Source organism: Panthera pardus, unplaced genomic scaffold (genome assembly GCF_024362965.1).
Source record: "Panthera pardus isolate Hobbes unplaced genomic scaffold, ASM2436296v1 HiC_scaffold_12, whole genome shotgun sequence".
NCBI lineage: Eukaryota > Metazoa > Chordata > Mammalia > Carnivora > Felidae > Panthera > Panthera pardus.
Genome location: NW_026526677.1, coordinates 59,262,393 through 59,288,272, shown reverse-complemented (window position 1 = coordinate 59,288,272; position 25,880 = coordinate 59,262,393). Strand labels below are relative to the sequence as shown.

Sequence of the window (25,880 nt, the reverse complement as noted above, 5' to 3'; positions counted from 1 at the left end):
ATACTATTTCATCTTTTAAGACACCTCAGGCACCATCTTCCCTGTAAAGGTTTTCACGATCCCCTCCTGACGGCACTGAGTATTTCCACTTCTTTGAATCTTGGGTACCTACTATAAACTTCAAAGTGCCTGACACAGGGTATGAAATCAATAAATATGTCTTGATGGCTCTGATTACAAGTTTAATGGCCTCACCTGGACCGAAAGCCCACTGAGGTAGGATCAATGTCCTACTCATCTTTGCACACTCTCAGCACCTGGCCCAGCAGGTGACACAACACAAGACATTCAGTGAATTGAGAATATGGAAGTGCCTTGCAGAATGCTAACATAAGATTTTAAAGTCCAACACTACCATATGTGCTTCTTAAAATTTCTGATTGTGAGGCATCACAGGGAGCGAACAGGGCCTTAGAGTGAAAATTTACACATTTGTTTCATTTTATCTCCCATTTCATTTTCAGCAAACTGCACCAAAAAGCTAAACTAATTATTTAAAGGGTGGGAAAAATAGACTCAGCTTGTTGGACATACTAGGAAGACAGAGCTGGCAAAAGCTGTGAAAAACTAGGAAACAGAATACTTTATAGAACACAAAAATAGAATCGAAGATTGATTATATCATCAGCTCATGTCATCCCTCTCTTAAAGCCCTGCAGGGTTTTCCCACTCCACTGAGAATAACACAAACGCCCTACGGTGGCCTCTAGGCCTTGGCTGACCTCCTCCTACCTTCCTCCTGCTCGCTACTCTCCAGTCACACAGGTCTGGTCTTTTTGGTCTTTCCTTCTTTCTCTCCTACTTTCCTCCCTTTCCCTCCTCTCTCTCACAACCAATTCCCATTACATTTACATGAGTACCTTATATGCAAAGCTCTTTCAAGTATTATTATCTCATTCAGTCATCACAATAAATGAGAATGTAGATATTACCCATTTTATAGGTGAAGAAATTAAGCTGAGGGATTATATGATTTGTCCAAAATACAGGTCTTTTCTCCCATACCCCCTACCCTGAATTTTTTTTTTCAGATATATCAAGTTCATTGCTCCATCGTGAACTTTGTACTTGCTGCCCCCTCTTCGAGGAAAGCTCTTCCCCCAGATGTAGCAGAGAGTTGGATCCTTTCAGCCTTCAAATTTTCTGTCCAATGTTTCTTCTCAGAGAGGCCTTCTCTAACTGCTTTCTCTAAAGTAGGTTCTCCTACTGTCTATAATAACATATTCCTTTATTAAATACTTGTTAAATACTTATTTTCTTATTGGTTGTCTCCCTTAAAAGATTGTACACTCCATGAAAGGAGAGAACATACTTGTTTCTTCTATCATTATACCCTCAAAATCCAGCACAGTGCTTGGCATATAGGTGTGCTCAATTAGTACTTTTCCCAATTGATCGTTGCTCTATATCCCCAGAACCTGGCACAAGGCTCAAGGTACTCAATAGGTTTGTTGAACGAATGAACGAATGAGGAAAAAGATGTGTTATGGCCTTCAGGACACCATAACTTGCCTAAAATTAACACCAAAACACATCTCCATGACTTATGGAGATTAGAAGGACCATTTTACAATGGAAACCAGACAAATCCGGGATAGATCGTTACCTAGTTTTGTGGTCTTGAGCAAGTCACTAACTAAATAAATAGCTCATTTACATGCTATGTAATATGAGATTATACCACTTTCTTTATAGGTTTCCTTTGTTTTGTGAGGATTAAAGATAAGGCAAATGTAATGCTTTTACAGATCTAATCTTCTCAACATTAATGCAAAACAGGTAAGGACATGAATCAATATGTTCATGATATCGATTAGGAAATCAACTTTTGAGTTGAGCTTGGATGGCTTGCTCCAAATTACATGGTTTCTAGAAGGGGAAACAGGACTTAATACAGGTTTTCCCATTCCTATTTTATCACTCATATTATGTGCCAACTACTTGCTGTAAGGGTTGCTGTAAAGGCCAAAGTAGGTAATAAATCAGTCTTAAATGTTAAAGGACCATAAATAACAACATTTTCTTTATCAAGAAATGGAGGAAGGTCCCAAACAAAACCTGTAATGCTGTCTTCTTGAATAACTTCTTCCCACATACATAATATGCTACCTTTGGTAATAATCTATAAAGCTATTTAATAAGCCTCAAAGCACTGCATAGGCTAGGGGAAAAGAACCCACTTTGCGAACAATAAAAAAAAAAAAATCTCTTTACCAAAATGTCAAATAAAAGAAGTTCTTTCCTTTGGCCTACTGGTAAAGAGATTAGGAACTTTAAAATATAGCAATTAGTATAAATCACAGTCTATAATATCTCTAATGTAACTTTTTCTTAGTTCAAAGAGGACAGAAATGACAGTGTAACAAAAGTTGAGCCTGTGGTAGTAGGAATGTCACAAAATTAAATTTTCAAAGACGTTTCACGTTACCAGACATATGATTTTCTAAATAACAACAGAACAGATTAATGTTGGTTGTGCTTCTGCTCCCAACCACATACAAATCTTTCATGAAAATCAAACCAAAAGGATAGGGAGATTATTAGTATTCTTAAGAATGCCATTGTCTGATTTTCTTAAAGCCCACATAAAAACTATTTCCTTTTAAATTTCAAATATACAACTCAATAATTTTTTCCCCATGATTAGAACTAAATATCCTCTTAAGTCTCCCATCAGAGAATCTGACTCTTTCATTTGGGAAGGGACAGAAGGTCCAAAAACCCTCTGCTAGGCAACCAACTCTTCAAGATATCTCTGTTTTTTTCTCTGCAACATACCCATATATCACATACACCAAATCTTTAGATGTAAAAAGAAATAAAATACCTTGGAAGTCCTCAGAATTGGGCAACTTGACACCACATACAAAGTAATCCTTATGCTCATTCTGTGAATACAACCAAAGAATGAAATTAATTCTTTTCCTGTTTAAAGCACAGAAACCCTAAGTTAAATCTCAGAGAATTAAGCAGACCAGTGTTAACTCAAAGATAATACTGTTCTGGACACAAAATACTATCATAATTGTTGAAGCTGGATGATGAGTACATAATGATTCATTATACTACCATCTGCACATTTATATATACTTGAAATTTTCTATAATATAAACATTTAAAACATCATGTCCAAGCAAAAAGCCATGTAAAATTTTTATTACAAAAATATCCCCACGAATCCATAGTTATAAATGAAGATTTTTCAATGGAATTAACAAAATTCTGTAAGCAACCTAAAATTCTATTAGCTTTCCTCAGAAAATTAGTCTTTTAAATTTCTTTTCATTAAAAAGAAAATAAAGCCATCAAGTTTAGTGACTTGGCTCTCTAAAAGAGAATTCTCATCTTTCTAATTTTATTGAAGTTTTACTTTTTACATTTACTCTAAAAAACTGGATTCAAAAACTTAACCTCCTGGCAGTTACCCCAGGAATTTCCTAAGTAGTACTAACAAATACAAATTAATTACCAGTTATATTTTTAAAGCAGTACACATGCATCTGCATGTATGCGTCAGAAATGCGGGACTCCTGGGGGACTCATTCAGTTAAGCATCTGACTCATGATTTTGGCTCAGGTCACGATCTCATGGTTAGTGAGATTGAGCCCTGCGTCACCGGCTCTGTGCTGACAGCGCAGAGCCTATTGGCATTCTCTCCCTCTCTCTCTCTCTCTCTCTCTGCTCTACCTTGCCTCGTGCTCTCTCTCTCTCAAAATAAATAAATAAACAAAAGAAAGAAAGAAAGAAAGAAAGAAAGAAAGAAAGAAAGAAAGAAAGAAAGAAAGAAAGAAAGTGAAAGAGGGAGGGAGAAAGAAAGAGAAAGAAAAGAAAAGAAAAGAAAGGAAGAAAGAAAGAAAGAAAGAAAGAAAGAAAGAAAGAAAGAAAGAAATGATGGCAGTGGAAGAAAGAAAGAAAGAAAGAAAGAAAGAAAGAAAGAAAGAAAGAAAGAAAAGAAAAGAAAGAAATGATGGCAGTGGATAATCTGGCTGAGTAAAAAAGATCATAAGGAAACCAGAAATTTATTTGGCATTCTTTCAGATGAAAATGAGTGCATTTCACCATCAAATTGCTATAAAAAATCAAATGGTGGAACTGAATGCCAATTCATTCCAAATCTATTTTTTTAAATAGATATTAGCTTCTGAATGATTCATGACAAAGCATATGATTAAGACTAGAGCAATGAATTTTTTCATTGAGAGGAAATTTCAAACAGAAACCATCTTTAAAAAAATTTTTTCCTAGAAAATTTGAAACTTACCAAATCAATAGGGTAAATGTAGGAAAGCTCAGATAGTAATTGCCTGCAACGAATTGTCAACTGAGCATTAGTCTTCAGAAAGAGTTCTCTGATAAGGAAAGATAAAAAGCATATTTGTTAAAACAAAAAATGTTTTCATGGTAATATTTATTTCCACATAATTGATGCAGAGGAAGATTAAATGGCCTGCAGTGGGCCACAGAAACTCAGAAGTAGAGTCAGAATAATAGCTAACATGAATCCTGACCTATCTCTAAATAGTATAAGATCAAGATAACCATATACTGGGGCCTACTGTGTGTATCAGGCATCATGCTAAGAGATGTAAAGGGTACAGATAATCATTGACTGTGCACCTACCGCTACATGCCAGGAGCTTTACAAATAGCTTTACTTATTGGAATAATTCAATTAGGTTGATATTATTATACCCATTTTACAAACAAGGATAAAAAATTTAGAGAGGCTCAGTAAGAAGACCAGGGTCTCATTTAATCTGAAAGCCAATCTGATTTCAGGAAATATCTACATGGTATTATCTTTAAAAAGTATTCTATTTTTCACTCACAGCTACTGCCTGCCATATTAGGAAAATAGAATAAAAAGAACAAACACTAAGGTGTGGCATGAGATGATGCAGCTCTTCTCTTGAACTAAAGAAATAAGACCATGAGATAAAAATACCCATAGAATAAATTACCTGCTCAATTGTGTTAATGATTAAAAAAAAAAAAAGAGGAATTCAGCAAAACTGTAGGTCAAAGTAGAACGTAAAAGTAGTAGTGTAACGCAAAGAGCATTAAAGAGTTAAAGGGATCTAGTCCTGCTTTCCTTGTGAGCTGGTCAAAGTAACTTCCCAGAGCCTTGCCTTCCTATCTGCAAATTGAGAGGATTAGACCAGATGATCTCCACGGTTCTTTCCAGGTCTAACATTCTTGAATGCTCAATTGCTAAGGTTTCTTGAAGAAAAATGTAGGATGAGATGACTTTCCAGAAAAAGGGAGTAAACATGAGCAAAAGAACAGAGGTGGCATCAAATTAAGCATGTGCTGGAAAAAATAAAGAGAAAAACTATTAGCACCTATGAAATGAATGTTGTGGAGCAACTGAAATGAACTACAGTTGTACAGTGCCAATTTGCTGAAGGTTATTTGAAAAGTTAAGCAAAACAATCACCATGACTTCTTAAAAGGAGAAAAAATATGGTAAAAATAGTATTTTAGGAGGAGAGGTCTGATAAGCAACATGGAGGATGAACTGAAAAGTGGAGAGACTGATGTTAGAAAGACAAGCTAGGAGCTGTGGAGGTAATCCAAATGGACGAACACTAAACAGGAGTTAAGTCTGAAGAAAAGACCATAAGCTACACTACATGTGGAAGACAGGAAGAGGAGAAGATTCAAACATTAAGTCATGGTGCAGTGGCCTTAAAAACTAGAAGAATAGGGGCGCCTGGGTGGCTCAGTCAGTTAAGCATCCCACTCCTGATTTCAGCTCAGGTCGTGATCTCACGGTTCGTGAGCTCAAACCCTGCGTGGGGATCTGTGCTGAAAGCACCCAGCCTGCTTGGGATTCTCTCTCTTCCCCTCCCCTGCTTTCTCTCTCTCTCTGAAAAATAAATAAACATTAAAAATAAATAAGCAATACATAAATAAACTAGAAGATCAACTGTTCACATTTCTGATTAGGCTAGGAGCTCTCGTAACTACTTTTAGCACGTGCATGACGCTCAGTAGGGTGCTTCATAAATGTTTGTTAAATAAATGAATGTGGCACTGATGTGTGTGGAATATAAATGAATACCAGCAGCTTTTACAGAATCCTGCTTTTCCAAATCCTACCCTTAAGGTAAACTCAACACTCTTAACTATTATTCTCAGTGTTGCATTTACCTTTTCGCAGTACACTCCTTCCTCAATTCATTCAGAGATTCCTTCTGGAGTTGAAGCTTGAGGTGCTCAGTTGAAAATGCACTTCCTAGAGACAGACGGAGGAAGACAATTCCAGATGTAACACTGCAGATACAACTGCTCGATCACAACCAAACACGCAGAGCCCATCCCCCGACTATGAGAGAGCAATAGAGTTCAGAGGCAAAGTAAACTGGGGATAGAGGTCTTCTGGGGGAATTAACTAGAAGAAACTTCCCTACTTGTTCAATTTTGACACAAGTCCAGCCTCTAGCAGGAGTCAAAGAGTAAGTCAAAGAGTAACCTGCCTCCAGATTTCTGGATTGCTGACCAAGAAACCCTGATGAGATTTCAAAATTCAGACTTCATTTAAAAAAAATTTTTTTTTAATACTTATTCACCTTTGAGAGACAGAGAGAGACAGGACGTGAGGTGGGGGCGGGGGCAGAGAGAGAGAGGGAGACACAGAATCCTAAGCAGGCTTCCGGCTCTGAGCTGTCAGCACAGAGCCCGATGCGGGACTCAAACTCACTGACTGCGAGATCATGTCCTGAGCCAAAGTCGGATGCTCAACCAACTGAGCCACCCAGGCATCCCCAGACTTCATTTTAAAAGAAAGCGGCTATAGACTCTGGTGTTGATGCTTATTCACTAAAGGTTCATCAATTGTAATAAACAGATCTCTCTGGTGGGAGATGCTGATAATGGAGGAGGCTATGCATGTGTGAGAGTTGGGGATATATGGGAAATCTCTGCAACTTCGGCTCAAGTTTGCTATGAACCTAAAAACTGCTCTAATAAATAAAGTTTATCTATCTTTTAAGTGGTTAATTTCTTCTCACCCACAAATGCTATACAACAACGTTTCTGAGAGTATAAAAAGTAGAAAAGGAAAAATTACCTGCATTTTGACTGCTATCGCGTAGTTCATAAATATAAGTAGTTTTAGCTACAATCACAGTGTGCAGGAAATGTATATTCTGATTTTTCCATATTATGTCATAAGCATTTTTACATGTTGACAGATAGTCTAAGTTATAATGTTTAATGGCTGTGTAAAATTCAACTCCGTGGATGTGAATTATATGAATATTCCACATTTTAACTGATACCCCAAACCCCAAACCCATTACAGAACATTTAATTTCCTTTAAGTGTTTGCTTTAGCATTACACAGAGATTAGTATTTGTGTTTATATGCCTGATTGTTATATTTACATCAACTTCTGGAACCTCCATGTCCATTTATGTGATCATAAAATCTTTTTACATCTTCCTACTCTAAGAAATGAGGGCATCTTCTGTTCTTGACAATCCAGGCCTGATAGCACCAGAAATACTGAAGCACAGAAAAACAATCTTAGATCCAGACACACTAATCTTACAAAGGGGTTTGGTTTCATGAACTATGATCCAACAGGAAAAGGGGCCTTCAACTATTCTGCACCTCTCCTGCGAGAAGGAACAAGAAGTACATTATTGAACATTATACAGTTTAGACCTTAGCACTAAGTTCACCAACTTAAGTCATTTTATCAACATATTTCTAAGTACCCTTCTCTTCTCTCCCACCAGTATTTAAATGATCCACATGTTGGTAACTTTGCCCCCCAAACAGAACATAACCAAGGAGCACCACTCATCTCCTTTAGCCCCAGTATAATTCCTCCCCAAATCTTAATCTTTAATGATTTCAGATGACATTCAGATTGATAACTTTCACCCCCCACCCCATGTACGTGTTGAACGATTACCAAATATTTGAAATTTTCCAGATTTATCTATTAGTGATTTCTAGTTTATTTCTTTTAGTCAGAGACCATATTTTGCATTATTCTGATTCTTTTTTAATTTGTTTTATGATAGCAACTATGGCCTAACCGAATGTTCAATGTGCGTACGATAAAAAGGTATATTCTGATAGTGTGCAGTGGGGTGGTCTGCTGTTAATCAGGGCAAGTTAGTTAATAGTGTTAAGGTCTTTATCCTTGCTGATTTTCTCTTCACTTGTTCTATGAATTACTGAGAGATGAGTGTTGCAGCTTCCAGCTTTAATTATAGATTTGACTATTTCTTCTTCCAATTTTATCAGTTTTTGCTATATACACACACACATTTAACACTGTGTGTGTGTGTGTAGTATATACATATATGTTGTATATATATAGTGTATATATGGTATATATATGGTTTGCGTGTGTGTGTATATATGTATATACGTAAATATACATATATACATGTATACACACACACACATATATAGTGAAGCTCTGTTATGTTCATACATATTTAGAATTGTCATATCTTTTTGTGACTGACCTCTCCACCATAATGTAAAATCTGTCTTTATCACAGGTAATATTCACTGTTCTGAAATCTCCTTTTCTAATATAATATTGCCACTCTGGCCTTCTTTTAATTTGTATCTGCATGGTGTACTATTCCCATTCGTTTACTTTTAATCAATCAATCTATCTACCCTTATATTAAAAGTGGGTTCCTTACAGATAGCATTTAGTTGGGTTTTTTTAAATGTAAATTAATCTGAACAATCTCAGTTTTTTAACTGAGGTATTTTGATTGCTTATACTTAATATAATCATTGACATTTAGATTAAAATCTACCATTTGGCTAGTTGTTTTCTATATATTCTACCTATTCTCTGTTCCTTTTTCCCTTCTTTCTTCATGCTTTTGAATTGAATATTTTTTTACAATTCCCTCTTTCTTCACGATTGGCTTAGTCTTATCTCCATTTTATTTTATTTTTTAATTTTTTTTAATGTTTATTTACTTTTGAGAGAATGAGAGAGACAGAGGCGTGAGTGTGGGAGGGGCAGAGAGAGGGAGACACAGAATTAGAAGCAGGCTCCAGGCTCCGGGCTGTCAGCACAGAGCATAATGTGGGGCTCGAACTCACAGACCACGAGATCATGACCTGAGCTAAAGTTGGACATTTAACCGACTGAGCCACCCAGGCGCCGCAGTCTTATCTTTATTTTAAATTTTTCGTGGCTGCCCCAGAGTTTACAGTATATAACTTCAATAAATAAGTCTACCTTCAAATATTATTATACTACTTCATGTAGAGTATAAAAACCTGAAAATACTATGCTCCCAATTCTTCCCTTCCCCACTCCTCACATTCTTCACACATTTTACTTTATGCATGTTATAAACCCCAAAACACTGCTATTTTTGCATTAGAAAATCAACTGTCTTTTATAGTAATTAAAAATAAGAAAAAATGTCTTTATAGTATCTTCAACCATTTCTGGAGATCTCATTTTTTGTGTGTGTAGAGCCACATTTCTGTCTGGTATCATTTTTCTTCCACTGAAGAAATTCTTTTAACATTTCTTAAAATGTAGGACTGGTGGTAATGAATTGTCTTAGTTTTTTGTCAAAGAGTCTCTTTGCACGTCAGTTCAGGTAATTTCTATTGATCTATATTCAAGTTCACTTATTCTTTTCTCAGCTGTGTCAAATCTACTGGAGTGTCCGTCAAAGGCACTGTTCATCTCTCTTACCATGTTCTTTATTTGTAGCATATCTATTAGACTGTTTCTTATAGTTTCCATCTCACAGCTGAAATTTACCATCTATCCATACTGGTTATCCACCTTTCAATAAAAGCCCGAAGCCCATTAATCACAGTTATTTTAAATTCTCTCTCTGATATTCCCAACATCTGAGTCACTACTGAGTTTTTTTCCTCTTTTGAGTTAAATTCTCTTGACAACATTTTGTTGGTGGTGGTGGGAGGGGAAGGGATAACAATGGGTCTTTGTTTTGTTTTTGCTTTTCTTTGTTTCAAAAATTTTGATTGAAGGCTCAACATCATGTGCAACAGAGAGCATGAGACAACCGAGAAAGAAAAGGACACGCCTCTTCTACTGTTAATTTGGGGGCTGAGTCAATACAATCAGGAACTAAGCTGGTTTGGGGTTTTGTTGCTTCCATTTCGTTGCTACCTTCAACTTCAAAATTCTTCAAATTTCCTCTAACTTCTCCTTTTTGGAGGTGGTGATGGTGGAGATGATTTGCTGGATGCTTTTGCTCAATGAACTCGTGCCACCCTCAGATTTAGGGAACAAGTTCTGCCCTATGAACCTGCACCTAAGTAAGAGTGACTCACTATGCTCTTGCCTCTCCTCAAGTGATACACTTCAGGCTTTCTATCTTGGTTGGGGAGGAGAGCTGAGTTTCTCTTTTATCTCATTTGAGCTAAGCTCAAATGTGTCCCTGTGCCCTGAGGTATCAGGGTAGGGCTTTCTCTCAGTGATACTGTCCCTCCCCTAGGGACAGGAGGTTTCTAATAGTCCAGGGCCAACACTGTTTCTGCCTCACCCCCAAGTGTAATGATGTTTTCTTTTTCTTCTTCCAATCCTTCACTTCTGTCCTAGAAACCATAGGGCTTGCAGCTCTTCCTCCAGAGGCTTAGTGCTTTTGTTCTTAGAGAAGAGTTATGCTTTCTAGCAACAGCATCCGTTCCCCTTCCTCCAGACCTATACAACCACAGGAGGCTTTCTACATTTTCTACCCTGTCTCCAATCTTTCTTGTGAATATCCATTGTAGGTCCACACAGAGTAAACTGCAAGGAGGTGTGAACTGCTTACAGCTGCTATAGTCTTACAATAGAACACACTTAGTGGTTAGCAATTTGTTAAAAATTATAGTGGAATTATTTTACCTTCTTAGACAGTGGCCCAACTTCCTCCCATGCTCTGCCACTGGTGAGTCAGTCCTCACATCCTGTCTCTTCTCGGACATGCCCATCTTTTCTTACATTATCAGGCTACCTGGCTGCCCTGTAATCTTTAATTCTCCAGATGCAAGAAAAGCTATGATTTTGTACATTATTCAGCTTTCTCTTGTTGTTAGGGTGGAAGTGAAGTTCTTACTACCTTTCTACATCCTCCGCAGAGGCTGGAAGTCAAATCTGAGGATGCTGATTTAAATTTTTTTTTAAGTTTTTCTCTGTTCTTTGTATTTCCTGCTCCTTTGGGGTCAGCTATTCCATTTAACTTGGACTTGTTTATACGGTTTTCCTCAAATATCTGATGATCCTTGGTTTTCCCTTCAAATCCATGAATAAGTGATCAGACTGATTAGTATAGGCAACTAGTGTAGGTTTCCTTTGAAGCTAGAAAGACTTATTTACATGAAAGGCATCGTTCCTGGGTGCCAACTCAGCATAAGTGGGTAGGTCCTGTAGACAATTAGGCTTTTCTTCAGAGTATATATGCCATGCTGGAAGAAGGCAGTACTGTTACATTATTGACAACTGTCAATCTTAGGACTGGGTTACTCTAGGGCATTTCACTTCTAAGTAGAGCTGTCTTTATGTTTTCCCTCTAGGTCAATTGTAAAAGTCCACAGTCAGGCTCTGTTCCACCTTCTATGCCAAACCCTTGTCCCATGAGACCTAACCAGGTCAAGAATCCATTATGTTTAGAAAGCAGCTGGAGCAAGTATTACAGGAAGGGAGTCCAAATCCAAAGAAAAGAAAATGGACCAGTAGGCCCAGCTCCCCTAATTACTGCTCCATCGTTCCTGATTTCTATACTTGGAAACTCCAAGTTGAGACCTCTGAGAGCTGCACCAGAAACCCCCACATCAGCCTCTTCCATTTTTGTGCCAGGTGGGCAGTTTTTCTCTACTCTAGCTGATGCATCAAAACAATCCTATCTATACTGTGTCTTCGAGAACTGTGTCAAAATCTTTGCTATTCCAATGGTGCCCTCTCTTATCTTTACCACCACCACTGTATCTTTACTATCGTATCAGTGGGTCATCGAGAGGGAGGGAAAGCAAATGAATGCGCTTAGTTTACCATATTCCAAAACTGTTTTCTGGAATGTTTGGTCCTGTCCATTTACACACTAACGTTCCACTCTGTTAGGAAGATGGCCCCTGTGTTCAGCAAAAACTCAGGTCAGACACTTTAATTTTAATAACCAAATGTCAATGCTGTCTCCTGTAAGTCTAACAGCTAAAGAATATGAATCTTGCTTCCATCAACAAAACACAACACAGACTCTTTGGGCCCTTTCTCACCAGAGACTTTGGCCTCAGACTGGATAATGGCCAGCTCCTGTCAAAATTACAGTTAAAACCAATAAACTGTCATTCTTCTGGGTTTTCTATATCATGTCAGATGACCAAAAAGCAATATACTTGAACTATTTTAGTTTCCTTCCCTGCAGAAATGCTTTTTTTGAACTATGATTTATGATACTGCCCTTCTCAAGGGTTAAAAGATATTTCTTGCCGTAACTTTTGCAAACTTGCAATGACTATATTTCATTATGATGTTTAATACATTGCACATTCTTCCCAGAATTTAGTGCCAATAAATTGTTTTCTCCCTAAAGAACGGATCTACTTCCTTATAACATGTAATGGGAAGCACTTGACTCCTTTCATAATTCTACACAATTGGCTTGATGGCTAACAATGTCATAGCTAATTTTAGTGCTTCAATACAATAGGTGGATCATATGGGAGGCAGTACACTATATTGGAAAGCCCATGTCCTTAGGAATCAGAAAGATTTGGGCTAAAATCCTACCTATGCTACTTTCAGAACTCTAAACAAGTCTCAGCTTCTCTGAGTTTCATTTTCCTCATTTGTAAAATGGGGATAATTTCCCTTTTGTTCAACATTTGCATTCTCTCGACCTGCCCCCATGAAGCTCCAAGTGGGTAGAGAAAATTATACAACCAGTCTGATTGATTTTACTTTAAAAATATAAGCACAGAGCACAAACAGGGACACTGTCCAGCAATCCTACTCCAGTTCCATCATCAGTTTGCTTTCCCTGTTTGCTTTCCCACTCTTGGAGCTGAGTACTCCACACATTCCCCTCAATCCCTCAACTCCTTCTGTAGAATATAATTGCCCCACCTTGTACTACCCTGAAATAATCGGATTCCTTCACAGTCCTACCCGCTACCTGCCCCTGTGCCATTTTCTTAGACTTCTCCTCCTGTTCAGTGGATAAGGCAAATAGCTTCATTTATACAAACTCTGAATTCCTCCTCATTCCAACCGATGTCACACTAGTCTCTTCCTGACAAATTATGTTCCAGCCACAGTGGCCTCTTTTCTGTTCCAGTCTAACCCCTTTCTATGTCCAGGTAGCCTTTTCACTTGCTGTTCCCTCTGTTTTTCCAGCAGGCTGAGCTCCTCAGGCAAACCTTTTCTGAGGAATCTCTATAAAATGGTCTCCCACAATTATCTTGTATCACCACAGCTTGTTTATAGTACTTCTCACAACTTGATATTTATTTTCCTTGCCGGTTTCTTGTTTACTGTCTTATCCACTAGGTAGGTATCCAAAATTGGAAGTCACAATTAATTCTTCCTTTTTCTCTCTTTACCCCAATATCTACTTTTCCTCCAGCATTTGTCTTTGTTTAATCATCTGGCCAGTTGTCAAAACTAGAAATTGGAAACTATCCTAAATCTTTCTCTCCCTTTCTCCTCCAACCCACCAAGCCATTAACAGTAGAGTCTATCATCGAAATATTTCTTGAACCTACACATTCCCTCCTCCCTTTACATTCCCAATATGTTTCAGTTTTAATTATGGATTGCTTAGATTACTGTAATAACTCCCTAACAGTTCTCTATCCTCAACTCTTCAAAGAGAACTTTCTAAAACATATACCTAATCCCCATTCTTTACCGCAGTCATCAATAGTCTCATCTACTTTTTGTCTTTGAGAAATTTGCTTATTTCAGTAGATCTTTAGACCTTTCAACAAGAACTTCCTTTATGATTAGGTCATTCTTTACCTCTCCTGCCTCTCCTACGAACCCTTACTTGATGAATGTGTCCTTAGTGGTAGCTTTACTGGAATTACCTGCAGTTCTCTAATCTACTTCCAGGCTTCTGTATAAACTGTTGCTTCTATCTGGAAAGTCTCACCTTCTCGACCCCTAGGTATCCATCAGGTATTTTTCTAGACTCAGCCTAAGTGTCACCTCCTTTAACTAATTTTGATTTTCAGATACTCATTGTCTGTGCTCCTATAACACCTTCCAAATATCTCTCTCATATATTTGTCACACCTGTCATTACGTTCCTAACATCTTACACAGTGCTGGGTTCGTTGTGGGTGTTCCATAAACGACAAATAAAGGACTTGACAACGGTGCACGTGCACACACACACTCAACGTTCTTGTCTTCTGATCTCCTTTTATTTCTATGTTCAACTATTTAATTGTAAGCACTTTTTTTTTTTTTTTTTTTTTTTTTTTTGTAAATGTCACTTCCAATGCTTTTTGGAAGTGGAGAAAAAATGGTAATAAGACAAAACAACAATCTGTCAGGTGGCTTTTTTCTGCCTATCTATACCTTCCATTGCAAAAGAGGGAGATTAAAATATGATAGCTTACCTTTCCTGCAATCCAGTTAAGACATTACAGGAATAAATCATTACAAATGTATGGAAACAGAATCATTCTGAAAAGAAAATCTGAGGTTTACTCAGCACCCACATTTGTCCTCCCCACTGCTAAGTTGTCTGTTTTCACATGCTGCATACAATGTAAACAGCTAAAAGTAAAGAAACTTTAATAGCATAAACACCCCCCCCCCCGAAAAAAAAAACTGGCCTCAGGTTTTGAAACTTTTGAAAGAAATTTTTGAAAGAAATTTTGAATAATTTTTAAGGAAATCTGCTTAGGAATTTCTGTCAGATGGCTATACAAAAATCAGAACATACACACAGGCTAATAAAATTTAAATTCTCCCATCATTTCAAATAAATATATCTTGAATTATAAAATTTGTACAGTAATTTTTCAATTTGTGACCTTATGACATAAGAGAAGAAGGTTGTTACATAATGCTTAACAATGTCTTTATAATTTCAAATAGAAATCTATGACCTTTTGGGGGTACCTGGTGGCTCAGTCGGTTAAGCATCTGAATTCAGCTCAGGTCATGATCTCATGGTTCATGGGTTCCAGTCCCACATTGGGCTCTGTGCTGACAGTGTGGAGATTGCTTGGGATCCTCTCTCTACCTCTATTTCTGCTCCTACCCTACTTGCACGCTCTCTCTCTCTCACAAAATAAATACATAAACTTAGAAATAAAGGGAAATCTATGACCTTTTAATAGAAACCAAGGCACCACTTTAAATATACTGTGTCATTTTTCTTTTATGAGAAAAGAGCACAATAATTTACTGACCAAAGAGAAGCTAATTAAATAGAACTAGATACATAGTTCATCTTACTCAAATTTATTACAAAATGACAATAAAGAATGATCACAATTGATGGGAACTTCACATAAAATATTTCTTATTTTGGTAATAAAGCATCAAAACTTTCTATTTACTGAAATTACTAAGAGGATTTTTTTCCCTAAATCTAAGCAATGAAGTCTGACAGAGTTGACTTCTACATATGACGTTGCTAAAAGAAGGTTTGTTTTTGCTCTTGCTTATCAAAATGAATTGAAGATCTTTGAAACAGAAGCTCCCACCACATGTCTTTCCAGTGAATAAACAATATCTATAGACACGCTTGGGGTCACAGAATCTCTCTCTCTCTCTCTCTCTCTCTTTTGGCATTTTTCATTGCTGGGAAATCTATTGCTGTCATCAAACTTTGAAAATTAAAAAGAGATTCATAAAAAAGGTGAACAGATTCCCATCCTTTTTGTCAATCCTCTTCTTCTGAGATAACTAGAATTTTAGAGCTGCATGAAATCTGGACCGTATAATTAAAATTTTTTTGTTTGTGAGGACAAACTGAGAGAATGGCAGATCTTGAATCCAAATCTCTTAATTACCATGCAACCAAATCAAAGACATCTTTGGGAAAAGTTCACTTCACCCATCATATGATAAAAAGGAATATAACAGAACAAAGTTCTTCATCTAACAGTCCACAGGCCAGTGGAAAACTAGCAAACCATCAGTCAATTTACTGTTGGACACATATTAGAGAAAGCAACAATATTTTGTTTAGTGGAAACAAGACAGGTGTTGGGTCAGAGAAACCTAAACTGTATTTGGATCTGTTACTTATTTGTGACAAATGTCTCTGAGCCCCAATTATTCTCATTTGGAAAAAGGGGGTAAAATAATTACCTCTTCGGACTATTTTAGGAAGTAAATGATATACCATAAGCGAAACACCTGGCATGTTACAGGATTCCAATAACAGTTAACTGCTGGGGGCGCCTGGGTGGCTCAGTCTGTTAAGTCTCCGACTCTAGATTTCAGCTCAGGTTATGATCTCACAGTTTGTGAGTTCGAGCCCCACACTGGGCTCCATGCTGGCAGTGTGGAACCTGACTGGAACACTCTCTCTCTCTCACTCTCTCTCACTCTCTCTCTCTCTCTCTCTTTCCCTACCTCCCTCCACCCCCTCTGCCCCTCCCCAGCTTGCTCGCTCTCTTTCTCTCTCAAAGTAAATAAACAAACTTTTAAAAAAAGGTTGACTGCCATATAGGATTTATGCAGGATTCAAATGAAGGTATTTTGCAAGGTTGTAGATAATATGGAATAGAGACAAAAGCACAAAATTTAGAGGCGAAAGGTCTGGGTCCACATCCCAACTTTGCTCCTAACTATCTGTTCATACCTGGCCAAGTCACTTATCATCATCTCAGTATCTCATACATAAAATGAAGATAAAAATGAAGATAACAATATCTGCCATACTTAGCTCTCAGGGATACTTTGAAGATCGAATATGATGATCTTTGTGCAAGCATTTTCTAAGTATAAAGTACTACATATACATTACTGTTATTCTCAAGAAAACTAACTGCATTAAAAAGTAGCTTCTTCCTGGGGTGCCCGGGTGGTTCAGTTGGTAAGTGTCTGACTTCAGCTCAGGCCATGATCTCACGGTTCGTGAATTCAGGCCCCGTGTTGGGCTCTGTGCTGACAGCTCAGAGCCAGGAGCCTGCTTCGGATTCTGTGCCCGCCCCCCTTTCTGCACCTCCCCTCTCTGTCCCTCCCCCACTCGTGCTCTGTTTCGCTCTCAAAATGAAAAAACATTAAAAAAAAATTTTTTTTTAAGTAGCTTCTTCCTACAAAGCTTAGAGAACTCTGCTTTTATAAAGTTAATATGACTTCCCAGGCACCACTGAGGAGTTCCTAGATTTTGTCAACATTTATAAAACGTGTTTAGGTTATGCTAAACACATTTCCTTAAGACCAATGTTTCATACCATTTTCTAAACCAAATTTCAAGCAAACTAACTTAGAGTGTTGCTTCTCCAAGATTTGGGGGTTGAGTTAGGGCTACAGATTCTGTAAACCAACATATAATTAATTAATGGGAAGGTTATTTGGCTTGAGACACTAATGAGGGGAAATCTGTTTTTTACTAACATCGTATGTTACTAGTATCTGCCAACAATGAAAATGCATACATTAATAAACATTAATACTGAAAATATCAGCTCATGGCCCAGTTGGAAGTTGCTGTAGACAAGCTGGGAACCACTGCCTTGGAGGTGTGGGAAGGGGAAACTTATAGGTGTGGAGTAACGAGGCCCCTCAGAGTAGGCGGCCACTCAGCAAGTCAGCAGCATGGATAGAAATGTTTTGCCTCTTCCCAAAAAATCATACCGATGCAATAAATTTTTATAAACAAAAGTATATAATAGGCACCTGTTTTTTTTCCAAATGTTTATACAAATTAATCTCTATGGCACTATTATGAGCCACTATCCTGACTACACACACGTGTAAAAAGATACAGAAGTTAACTAATTCCTTGATGATCATTCAGAAGAATCAGTAGCAAAGATTAAATATCATATATTACTGACTTTGTATCCTAACTGAGCCCTTGGGCTGAGAACCAAGTGCCTAAATAAGCACCAAGTTTCAAAGGGAAGTTATAATGTGGAAGATGCCACTAGTAATATTCATATTAGCAAATCATCTCACAAATGGCTAGCAAACATGCTAAATCAAAGCTGCAAGCACGGGTGACAGATACATCTTTACCCTTCACGTTACCAATATCGGTGACTCAAGTACTTCTAGATATTTTAACTTGGCTCAAGAATCATTAAATAGTACAGTCAACGTAAGTACACAAGAATATAGTTCAACACAAATGTTCTTTCAACAGACAAGAAAAAGTAGGTTTCTGGTTACCTAGCACCATCATTATGAAGAACAGGGGTCCCCAACAAGTAGAACAAGATCTACTGGCATATAAATCTGGTTATCTATATCCAGCCAACCCTTCTTTCCAACTACCCCAGTGCTGACCACCACAGTCTATAGAGATACCCAACAGCAGAAAAGCAGCACACTTTCTCCTGCTTATGTTTAAGACCAAAGGGTCAATGTTAGATCCTAATAATTCTAAGATTTCAATGATTCTAAGAGTTCAGAAGAATATTTATCTCAAAAATACGTATAAAAGTGGGAGAAAAGCTACTGAGGTACAAAGTCAATGTTAAATATCAACAATTCTGACCCATCTTGGCAAATATATATTTAACTTTGAGCATTTCCTTCCTTTCTTTCCATAATAAAATGGAGATGTAAGAATGTGCTAATTCTGGGGCACCTGAGTGGTTCAGTCGGTTAAGCATCTGACTTCGGCTCAAGTCATGATCTCACAGTTCATGAACTCAAGCCCTGCGTTGGGCCCTGTGCTAACAGCTCAGAGCCTAGAGCCTGCTTTGGATTCTGTTTCCCTCTCTCTCTGCCCTTCCCCTGCTTGCACGCTGTCTCTCTTTGTCTCTCAAAAATGAACAAATATTAAAAACAAATAAATAAAACGAATGTGTTAGTTCTGACTTGACTGCCAGAATTAAAACACTAGAATAGATACCTACAAAATCCTATAATCTCCCTTTGCTGCAGAGTTAGTGACTAGTAACTCTGAACACAGGCTCCACTATAACTTGTGGCTTTGGGCAAATCACTTAACCTCTCTGAGACTCAGTTTCCTCATCTGTAAACCAGATAATAAAATATATTCATTATTAGGAGGAGAATAATAATACCCTTAATACATAAGACTATACATAAAAACCAAAGAGGATAAAAAAAAAAACCACGAGACACTGCTTTGCAGTAATGAGTAGTCTATAAATATGAGCAATTATTCTTACACTCAGTCTTTTAAATGGGATAGAAACCACTGTTTATAAGTTCACCTGTTTAAAGGCTGATAACACACTTCCTGGGACTTTACTCTATCATTATAAGAAGAAAAAACACAATTGGGAAGATAATAGAAGAACTAGATCTCCTTATCCTTTTACCATATGCTGGAATATTTATTCTATCATAGGATTTATACATCATACTTCTGGTAAAATGTAGCATTACACAGTGAACGAGAGTTTTGGAATCGATAGATTTTAATCCTGACATCATCTGCCATAAGCTGTGTGAACTTAAGCAAGGTATTTAATGTCTCTGACCCTGACCTAGGGTTTCCTCAACTGTAAAGCATCAATAATCATAGTACTTACCTTTTAGAGCTATTGTGGTGATTAAATCACGTCATATCTATATAGTGATAAGTCTGGTAACTGAAACATTATAGCTATCAAAAAAAGGCGAACACCCTGAACCCCTCCTAAAACCTGACAGTGTTTTCATTTTAAAAATTGATGATCTTAAAAAAAAATGCAGAAACACATGCTATAAGAGGTAGGCAATTTTAGAATAATAAAAATTCCAAAGCACCAAAAGAAACGTGCCTTTTCACAGAAGAGGAGACCTCCTAAAGCAGCTCTTGTCTGTACACAACTGTCTATTTATTTGGAGTCATTCAACAGAGACTCCAAGAAATGGACTTTGCTCACAATATCTCATGACTTTAAGTGGCATTATCACATCAGACTCTCAGGTCTAAAGGCTGATATGCAAGCTGTGTCGGGAGTGCAGACAGTTTTAGCAATCACTGCCAAACAATATACAGTGGTTTTTTTCTACAGTGTTTCGCATGAGAGTATTGGTTGTTCCAAATGAATGCTAAGCTAGATGCTATGGAAGTCTTTATCCTTTAGCAATGATGCCCATGACACTAGACTGATAACCATGACTATGATTCATTCACTCAACAAATATTTATTCAATGCTTACTGCATCCCAAGCACTGTACCATGCCCCAAGAATATAAGAGTATTTAATACAGTACTTGGGCAATTCTTCCCTCAGAGATCTGACCGTCTAGAAGGAGGGGGGAAAATGAACAATTAGAATGCTATAATGGAAAAACACAGGATGCAATGGAAACACACAGTAGTATGTCTAATAGAGGTAAGAGGAGAAAGGAAAGAAAGCCAGTGAAAAATTTCTCAGAAAAAGTAACATTTTGGTGTTTTTTTATTGTTATTTTTTGTGGGGGTTTTTGAGAGAGAGAGAGAGAGAGAGAGTGTGCATGCATGAGCTGGGGAGAAGGGCAGAGAGAGAGAGAGAGAGAGAGAGAGAGAGAGAGAATGTCAATGGGGCTCCATCCCAGGACACTGGGATCACAACCTGAGCCAAAATCAAGAGTTGGACACACAACCAACTGAGCCGCCTCGACACCCCATTAACATTTAAACAGAGGCTTAAATAAGAGCAAGACAGACTGAAGCATATTGAAGAAACTAAAAGAAGTTCTTTATAGCTGAAGCATTCAGACTGACACGGGTCATACGAGGCCTTTATAAGTCATGCTGAGTCAGGATGGGATATAGGAATTTGCACATATAATAAAAATCAATCACTTTAAAACAATCAATTGTATTTCTATAGATCAGCAAAAAAGTAGAAAATAAAATTTAAACATATTTACAATAGTATCATAAAACATCAGAAAGCTGAAATAAATTCAATGAATCATGGGAAATACCCATGTATTAACAATTAGTTTCTTTCATACAATAGCCAAATTATGGAAAGAGCCTAAATGTCTATCAACCGATGAATGGATAAAGAAATTGTGGTTTATATACACAATGGAATACTACGTGGCAATGAGAAAGAATGAAATATGGTCTTCTGTAGCAACGTGGATGGAACTGGAGAGTGTTATGCTAAGTGAAATAAGTCAGGCAGAGAAAGACAGATACCATATGTTTTCACTCCTATGTGGATCCTGAGAAACTTAACAGAAGACCACGGGGGAGGGGAAGGGGGAAAAAAAAGAAAGAGAGGGAGGGAGCCAAACCATAAGAGACTCTTCAAAACTGAGAACAAACTGAGGGCTGATGGGGGTTGGGAGGGAGGGGAGGGTGAGTGAGGGGTATTGAGGAGGGCACTTGTTGGGATGAGCACTGGGTGTTGTATGGAACCAATTTGACAATAAATTTCATATTAAAAAAACAAAACAAAACAAAACAATTAGTTAATTTCAATGTTTTGTAAAGACCTAATAAACAAAAGGATACACCATTCTCTTGGGTTGGAAGACGCAATATTCTAAAGATGTCTAAAGATCACCAATTGTATTGATAAACATATTAAGTGTAGTCCCAATCAAAATAGTAGCCAGATTTCCTTTTCTGTGCAGAAATTCATAAGGCAATGCAAAAGAACAAGATTAAGCCTGTTTTTTGGTCATGTTAATGGCTACAGACTCTATTTATATGAAATATCCAGAACAGGCCCATCCATAAAGACAAAGAAGTAAATTTCCATCCTTGCCATGATGAAGAAAGGTGATCTGGAAAAAGAACAACTAAGTGGAAGAACTTTAACAGATAATAAGACCACTTGTAACATGAGAGACATTAAAACAGTGAGATAATGGCAAAAAAACAGACAAATCAATGGAACAGAGGGTCCTGCAACAGGCATGTGAGCACATGGCCACCAATTCACGGCAAAAGTGAACCTTCAGTGCAAGGGAGACAGGTTTTTAATACATGGTACTGGGTCAACGGACTATCTGTATGAAAAAAATAAGTCTTGACTCCTATCTGACATCATATACAAAAAATCAAATCCTGATGAATTACATATATAAATGTAAAAAGTAAAATAGTAAAGTGTTTACAAAATACAGAATAACACCTTTATGACGTTAAAATAGGAAAATATTTCCTAAACTGGACACAAAAAGTCTTAAATCTAAAAGGAAAGACTGATAAAATGGAACTTCTGTTCACGTAAGATATCACTGAGGAATGAACTAGCAGCCACAGAATGGGAGAATATAGTTTTAATGAACATTTCAAACAAAGAATCCATATCTATAATATATAAGAATTCCTGTCTTTAAAAAAGAAAAAAAAAAGGCAGTGGGGAGAGGGGAAGACTTCAACAGGTATTTCACAAAGGAGTTTATCCCAGACAGCAGAAACATGAAATAGTATTCAACCTCATTAGTTTTCAGAGAAATCAAAATTAAGACTGCAAGGAGACAGTCCAGAAAAGCTAAAATGCAAAAGCCAGAAAGTACCAGGTGCTGACAAGGATATAGGACAAGACATCTGATACACTGCTGGGTAGAGAGGAGGTAAACTGGACGCAAGTGCTTTGGAAAAGTTTTGGACACAATCTACTAAAGCTGAAGATATGCATACCTTGTGACTATGCAATTCTGCACCTAAGTTTATATCCAACAGAAAGGAACAAACAAATCTTCATAAAGAAGCATGTACTAGAAAGTTCATGGAAGCTTTATCTAATAGCTCCAAACTAGAAATTACCAAAAACCAGAATAAATACATACTTCTATTCACACAATGGAATACTATGGGCAGTAAGAATGAACTAAGACTACATTACACGCAGGTTAGGATGGAACTTACAAACAAAATGTTGAACAGAAGCCAACACATAGAATGTACATATTACAGGATTCTACTTGCATAAAGCTCAAAATGAGGCAAAACTCATTTTGGTGTAATACGTCAAGGTAGTGGTCAGACTGAATAGAGATGTCCTGAATGGAAGGGAACGTGAGGAGGCTCCTAAGATTCTGGGGTCCGTGTAATGCTCTGCTTCTCTGTGGAGATGCTGCTTATGTAAGTGTGTTCATTTTGAAATTTTGAAATATAGTGTGTGTGTGTGTGTGTGTGTGTGTGTGTATTTGTACCCTTTTCTGTATGTATCAACTTCAAAATACTTCCAAAAAAATGTTTAAAATTATATCAGCATATTTGTACCAAGATGACTATCTGAGCCTATGGAAAGAAGAAAAGACAACTACTGAACATGGGGGGCTGGCTGTTTGCATGGTATTTTTACTCACCTTTGTCCTGTAATGCAATTTGTTGCTTATGCAGTAATGCCACCTCCCGTCCCAAAGCTTTCTTCTGTCTTTCCAGTTCATTTCGAAGCACCAAAATTTTTAATTGCAAGCACTCACTTTGTTTTCTCTAAACAATTGAAAAGCACAGGTAAATTTATGAATATAAAACTCATAACTATGAATCATTATACATTCACAGTGTTTCAAAATGAATAATGGTTCAAAGCACTTCAATATTCACCTAATTTACAGATCTCTCGAGTAGCTTAATTATCAGCACCTGCCATTTTAATGGAAAGAATATAAAGAATAAACCTAAAGTCTGGGGACAGTTCTTTCTAAGAACCCAAAAAACACTACAAAATTTCTCAGGCCTTTTTCCTCAGAAATCACAATACAATTAAGACAAAAATTATTTTCTTAGAGACAGAGTTCTCAAAAACTTAAACACAGATATGCCAGGACCCAGCAATTCTACTCCTATGTATATACCCAAGAGAATTGAAAACACGTCCATACAATAACCTGAATATGAATTTTCATAGAATTATTTATAACAGCCAAACAGTGGGATCAATCCAAGTGCCCGTCATCTGATGAACAGAAACATCAAATGTGGGTCTATCCTGTACAACGGAATATTATCTGGCAATAAAAGAAATGAAGTACTGATGAATGCTACAACACGGATGAACCTTGAAAACATTACGCTAACTGAAAGAAGCCAGTTTAAAAAGGCCACCGACTCCATTTATATGAAATGTCCATACTGGGCAAATCCATAGAAACAAAAAGTAGATTTCCATCCCTGCCAAGCTTAACCGAGGTGCTCCGATATCCCAGATTTCAGAGAAAGCCAAGTAAGGACCTGGGGCTTCTGCCCCTTTCAGGCAGTAACCAACCAATCCCCCTATGGTCTCAGTGGATACCACAGGGGGAGCCTGGACTTAGGGCAATAATGAGATAATCCTCTCCCTCCCTGCTGCATTGTATCAGAGGAGGCTTACTGGAGAGTGAGAAATCTCCTTGCCACACAGTGCTAATGAGGCCACCCTATCCAGCATATCAGCGAGACTACGTGGGGAACAGTATCAAGGCACTCCTACACCTCCCAGCTAGGGCAGTGGTTGTGGAGGTCTAGTGGAGAGCTGGAACTCCCTTTCCTGGCCAAAAGTAAGGACGCCCCCTTCCCCTGCAGTCCTGTCACTTAGATGTCAATGGAAGCTGCTTGAGGAACCTGGACTTTTATACCCACCTGGCAGTAATGAGACAGCATCTCTCCCTTCCCTACCAGAGAAACAGGTGTCAGAAAAAGCCAGATAAAACAGATTTATGTAAGATCCGGAGACTCATAACATAATACTCGAAATGTACAAGATTTAATAAAAAATCACTCATCATACCAAGAACCATAAAAATGCCAAAGTAAATGAAAAAGGATAATTAATAGATGCCAGTACTGAGATGACAAGACATGTTACAATTACCTGACAAAGATTTGAATGGCTATCATAAAAATGCTTCAGTAACAATTAAGGACATCTCTGAAACAGAGGAAAACATGGAACATCTTGGCAAAGAAACAGAAAGTTTCAGTCAAGAAACTGAAGATATAAAGAGGAATCAAATGGAAATTTTAGAGCTGAAAATATCAGTGGAATAAAAAAACTTCACAAATGAGCTCAACAGCAAAATGTAGGAAACAGAGAGAAGCATCTTTAAGCTGAAAAATAGAGCAACAGAAACTACTCAGTTTAAACAAGAGAGAGAAAATAGACTGTAAAAAAAAAATGAACAGAGTCTCAAGGGATCTGTGGAGCTATTTCAAAAGATCTACTATTATCATCAAGTACAGGGAGGAAAGGAGAAAGAGAGCAGAAGTGAAAAAGTACTCATAGAAATAATCATGAAATCTTCCCAAATTAGGCAGAGGAAATACATCTGTAGATTAAAGAAGCTAGTGAACCCCAAGAGAATAAATTAAATGAAGAAGCTGACTTCAGCTCAGGTCATGATCTCGTGGTTCATGAGTCTGAGCCCTGCGTCAGGCTCTGTGCCGACAGCTCAGAGCCTGGAGCCTGCTTCAGATTGTGTCTCCCTCTCTCTCTGTCCCTCCTCTGCTCACTCGCGCGCGCTCTTTCTCCCCCTCTCAAAAATAAATAAACATTAAAAAAAATTTTTTTAAATGGGCAAAAGATCTGAACTGTCACCTCACTGAAGAAGATATAAAGATGGCAAATAAGTATATGAAAAGATGCTCAACATCATATGTTATCAGGGAACTGCAGACTAAAACAATAAGATACCACTATATGTTTACTAGAATAATAAGTATCCAAAACACTGACAATACGAATGCTGGCAAGGATGTGGACCCACAGGAACTGCTGTTCATTGTTGGTGGAAATGCAAAATGGTCATTATAGCCACTTTAAAAGATGGTCTGGCAGTTTCTTACAAAACTAAACACAGGATTACTATATGACCCAGCAATCATGCTTCTGGA

The 25,880-nt window shown here is 37.5% G+C and overlaps 1 protein-coding gene across 1 annotated transcript in view; it reads right to left on the bottom strand.

Moving 5' to 3' along the window:
* Window positions 1-25,880, bottom strand: part of UVRAG (UV radiation resistance associated) — a 296,412-nt gene that overhangs the window by 125,931 nt on the left and 144,601 nt on the right. The window contains exons 8-11 of the mRNA XM_019449868.2: window positions 23,375-23,501; window positions 6,155-6,239; window positions 4,263-4,350; window positions 2,828-2,888 (exon numbers count right to left, since the gene is read on the bottom strand). Of these exons, the coding sequence (XP_019305413.1) occupies window positions 2,828-2,888; window positions 4,263-4,350; window positions 6,155-6,239; window positions 23,375-23,501 (361 nt within the window). The remainder of the gene's footprint in view (window positions 1-2,827; window positions 2,889-4,262; window positions 4,351-6,154; window positions 6,240-23,374; window positions 23,502-25,880) is intronic.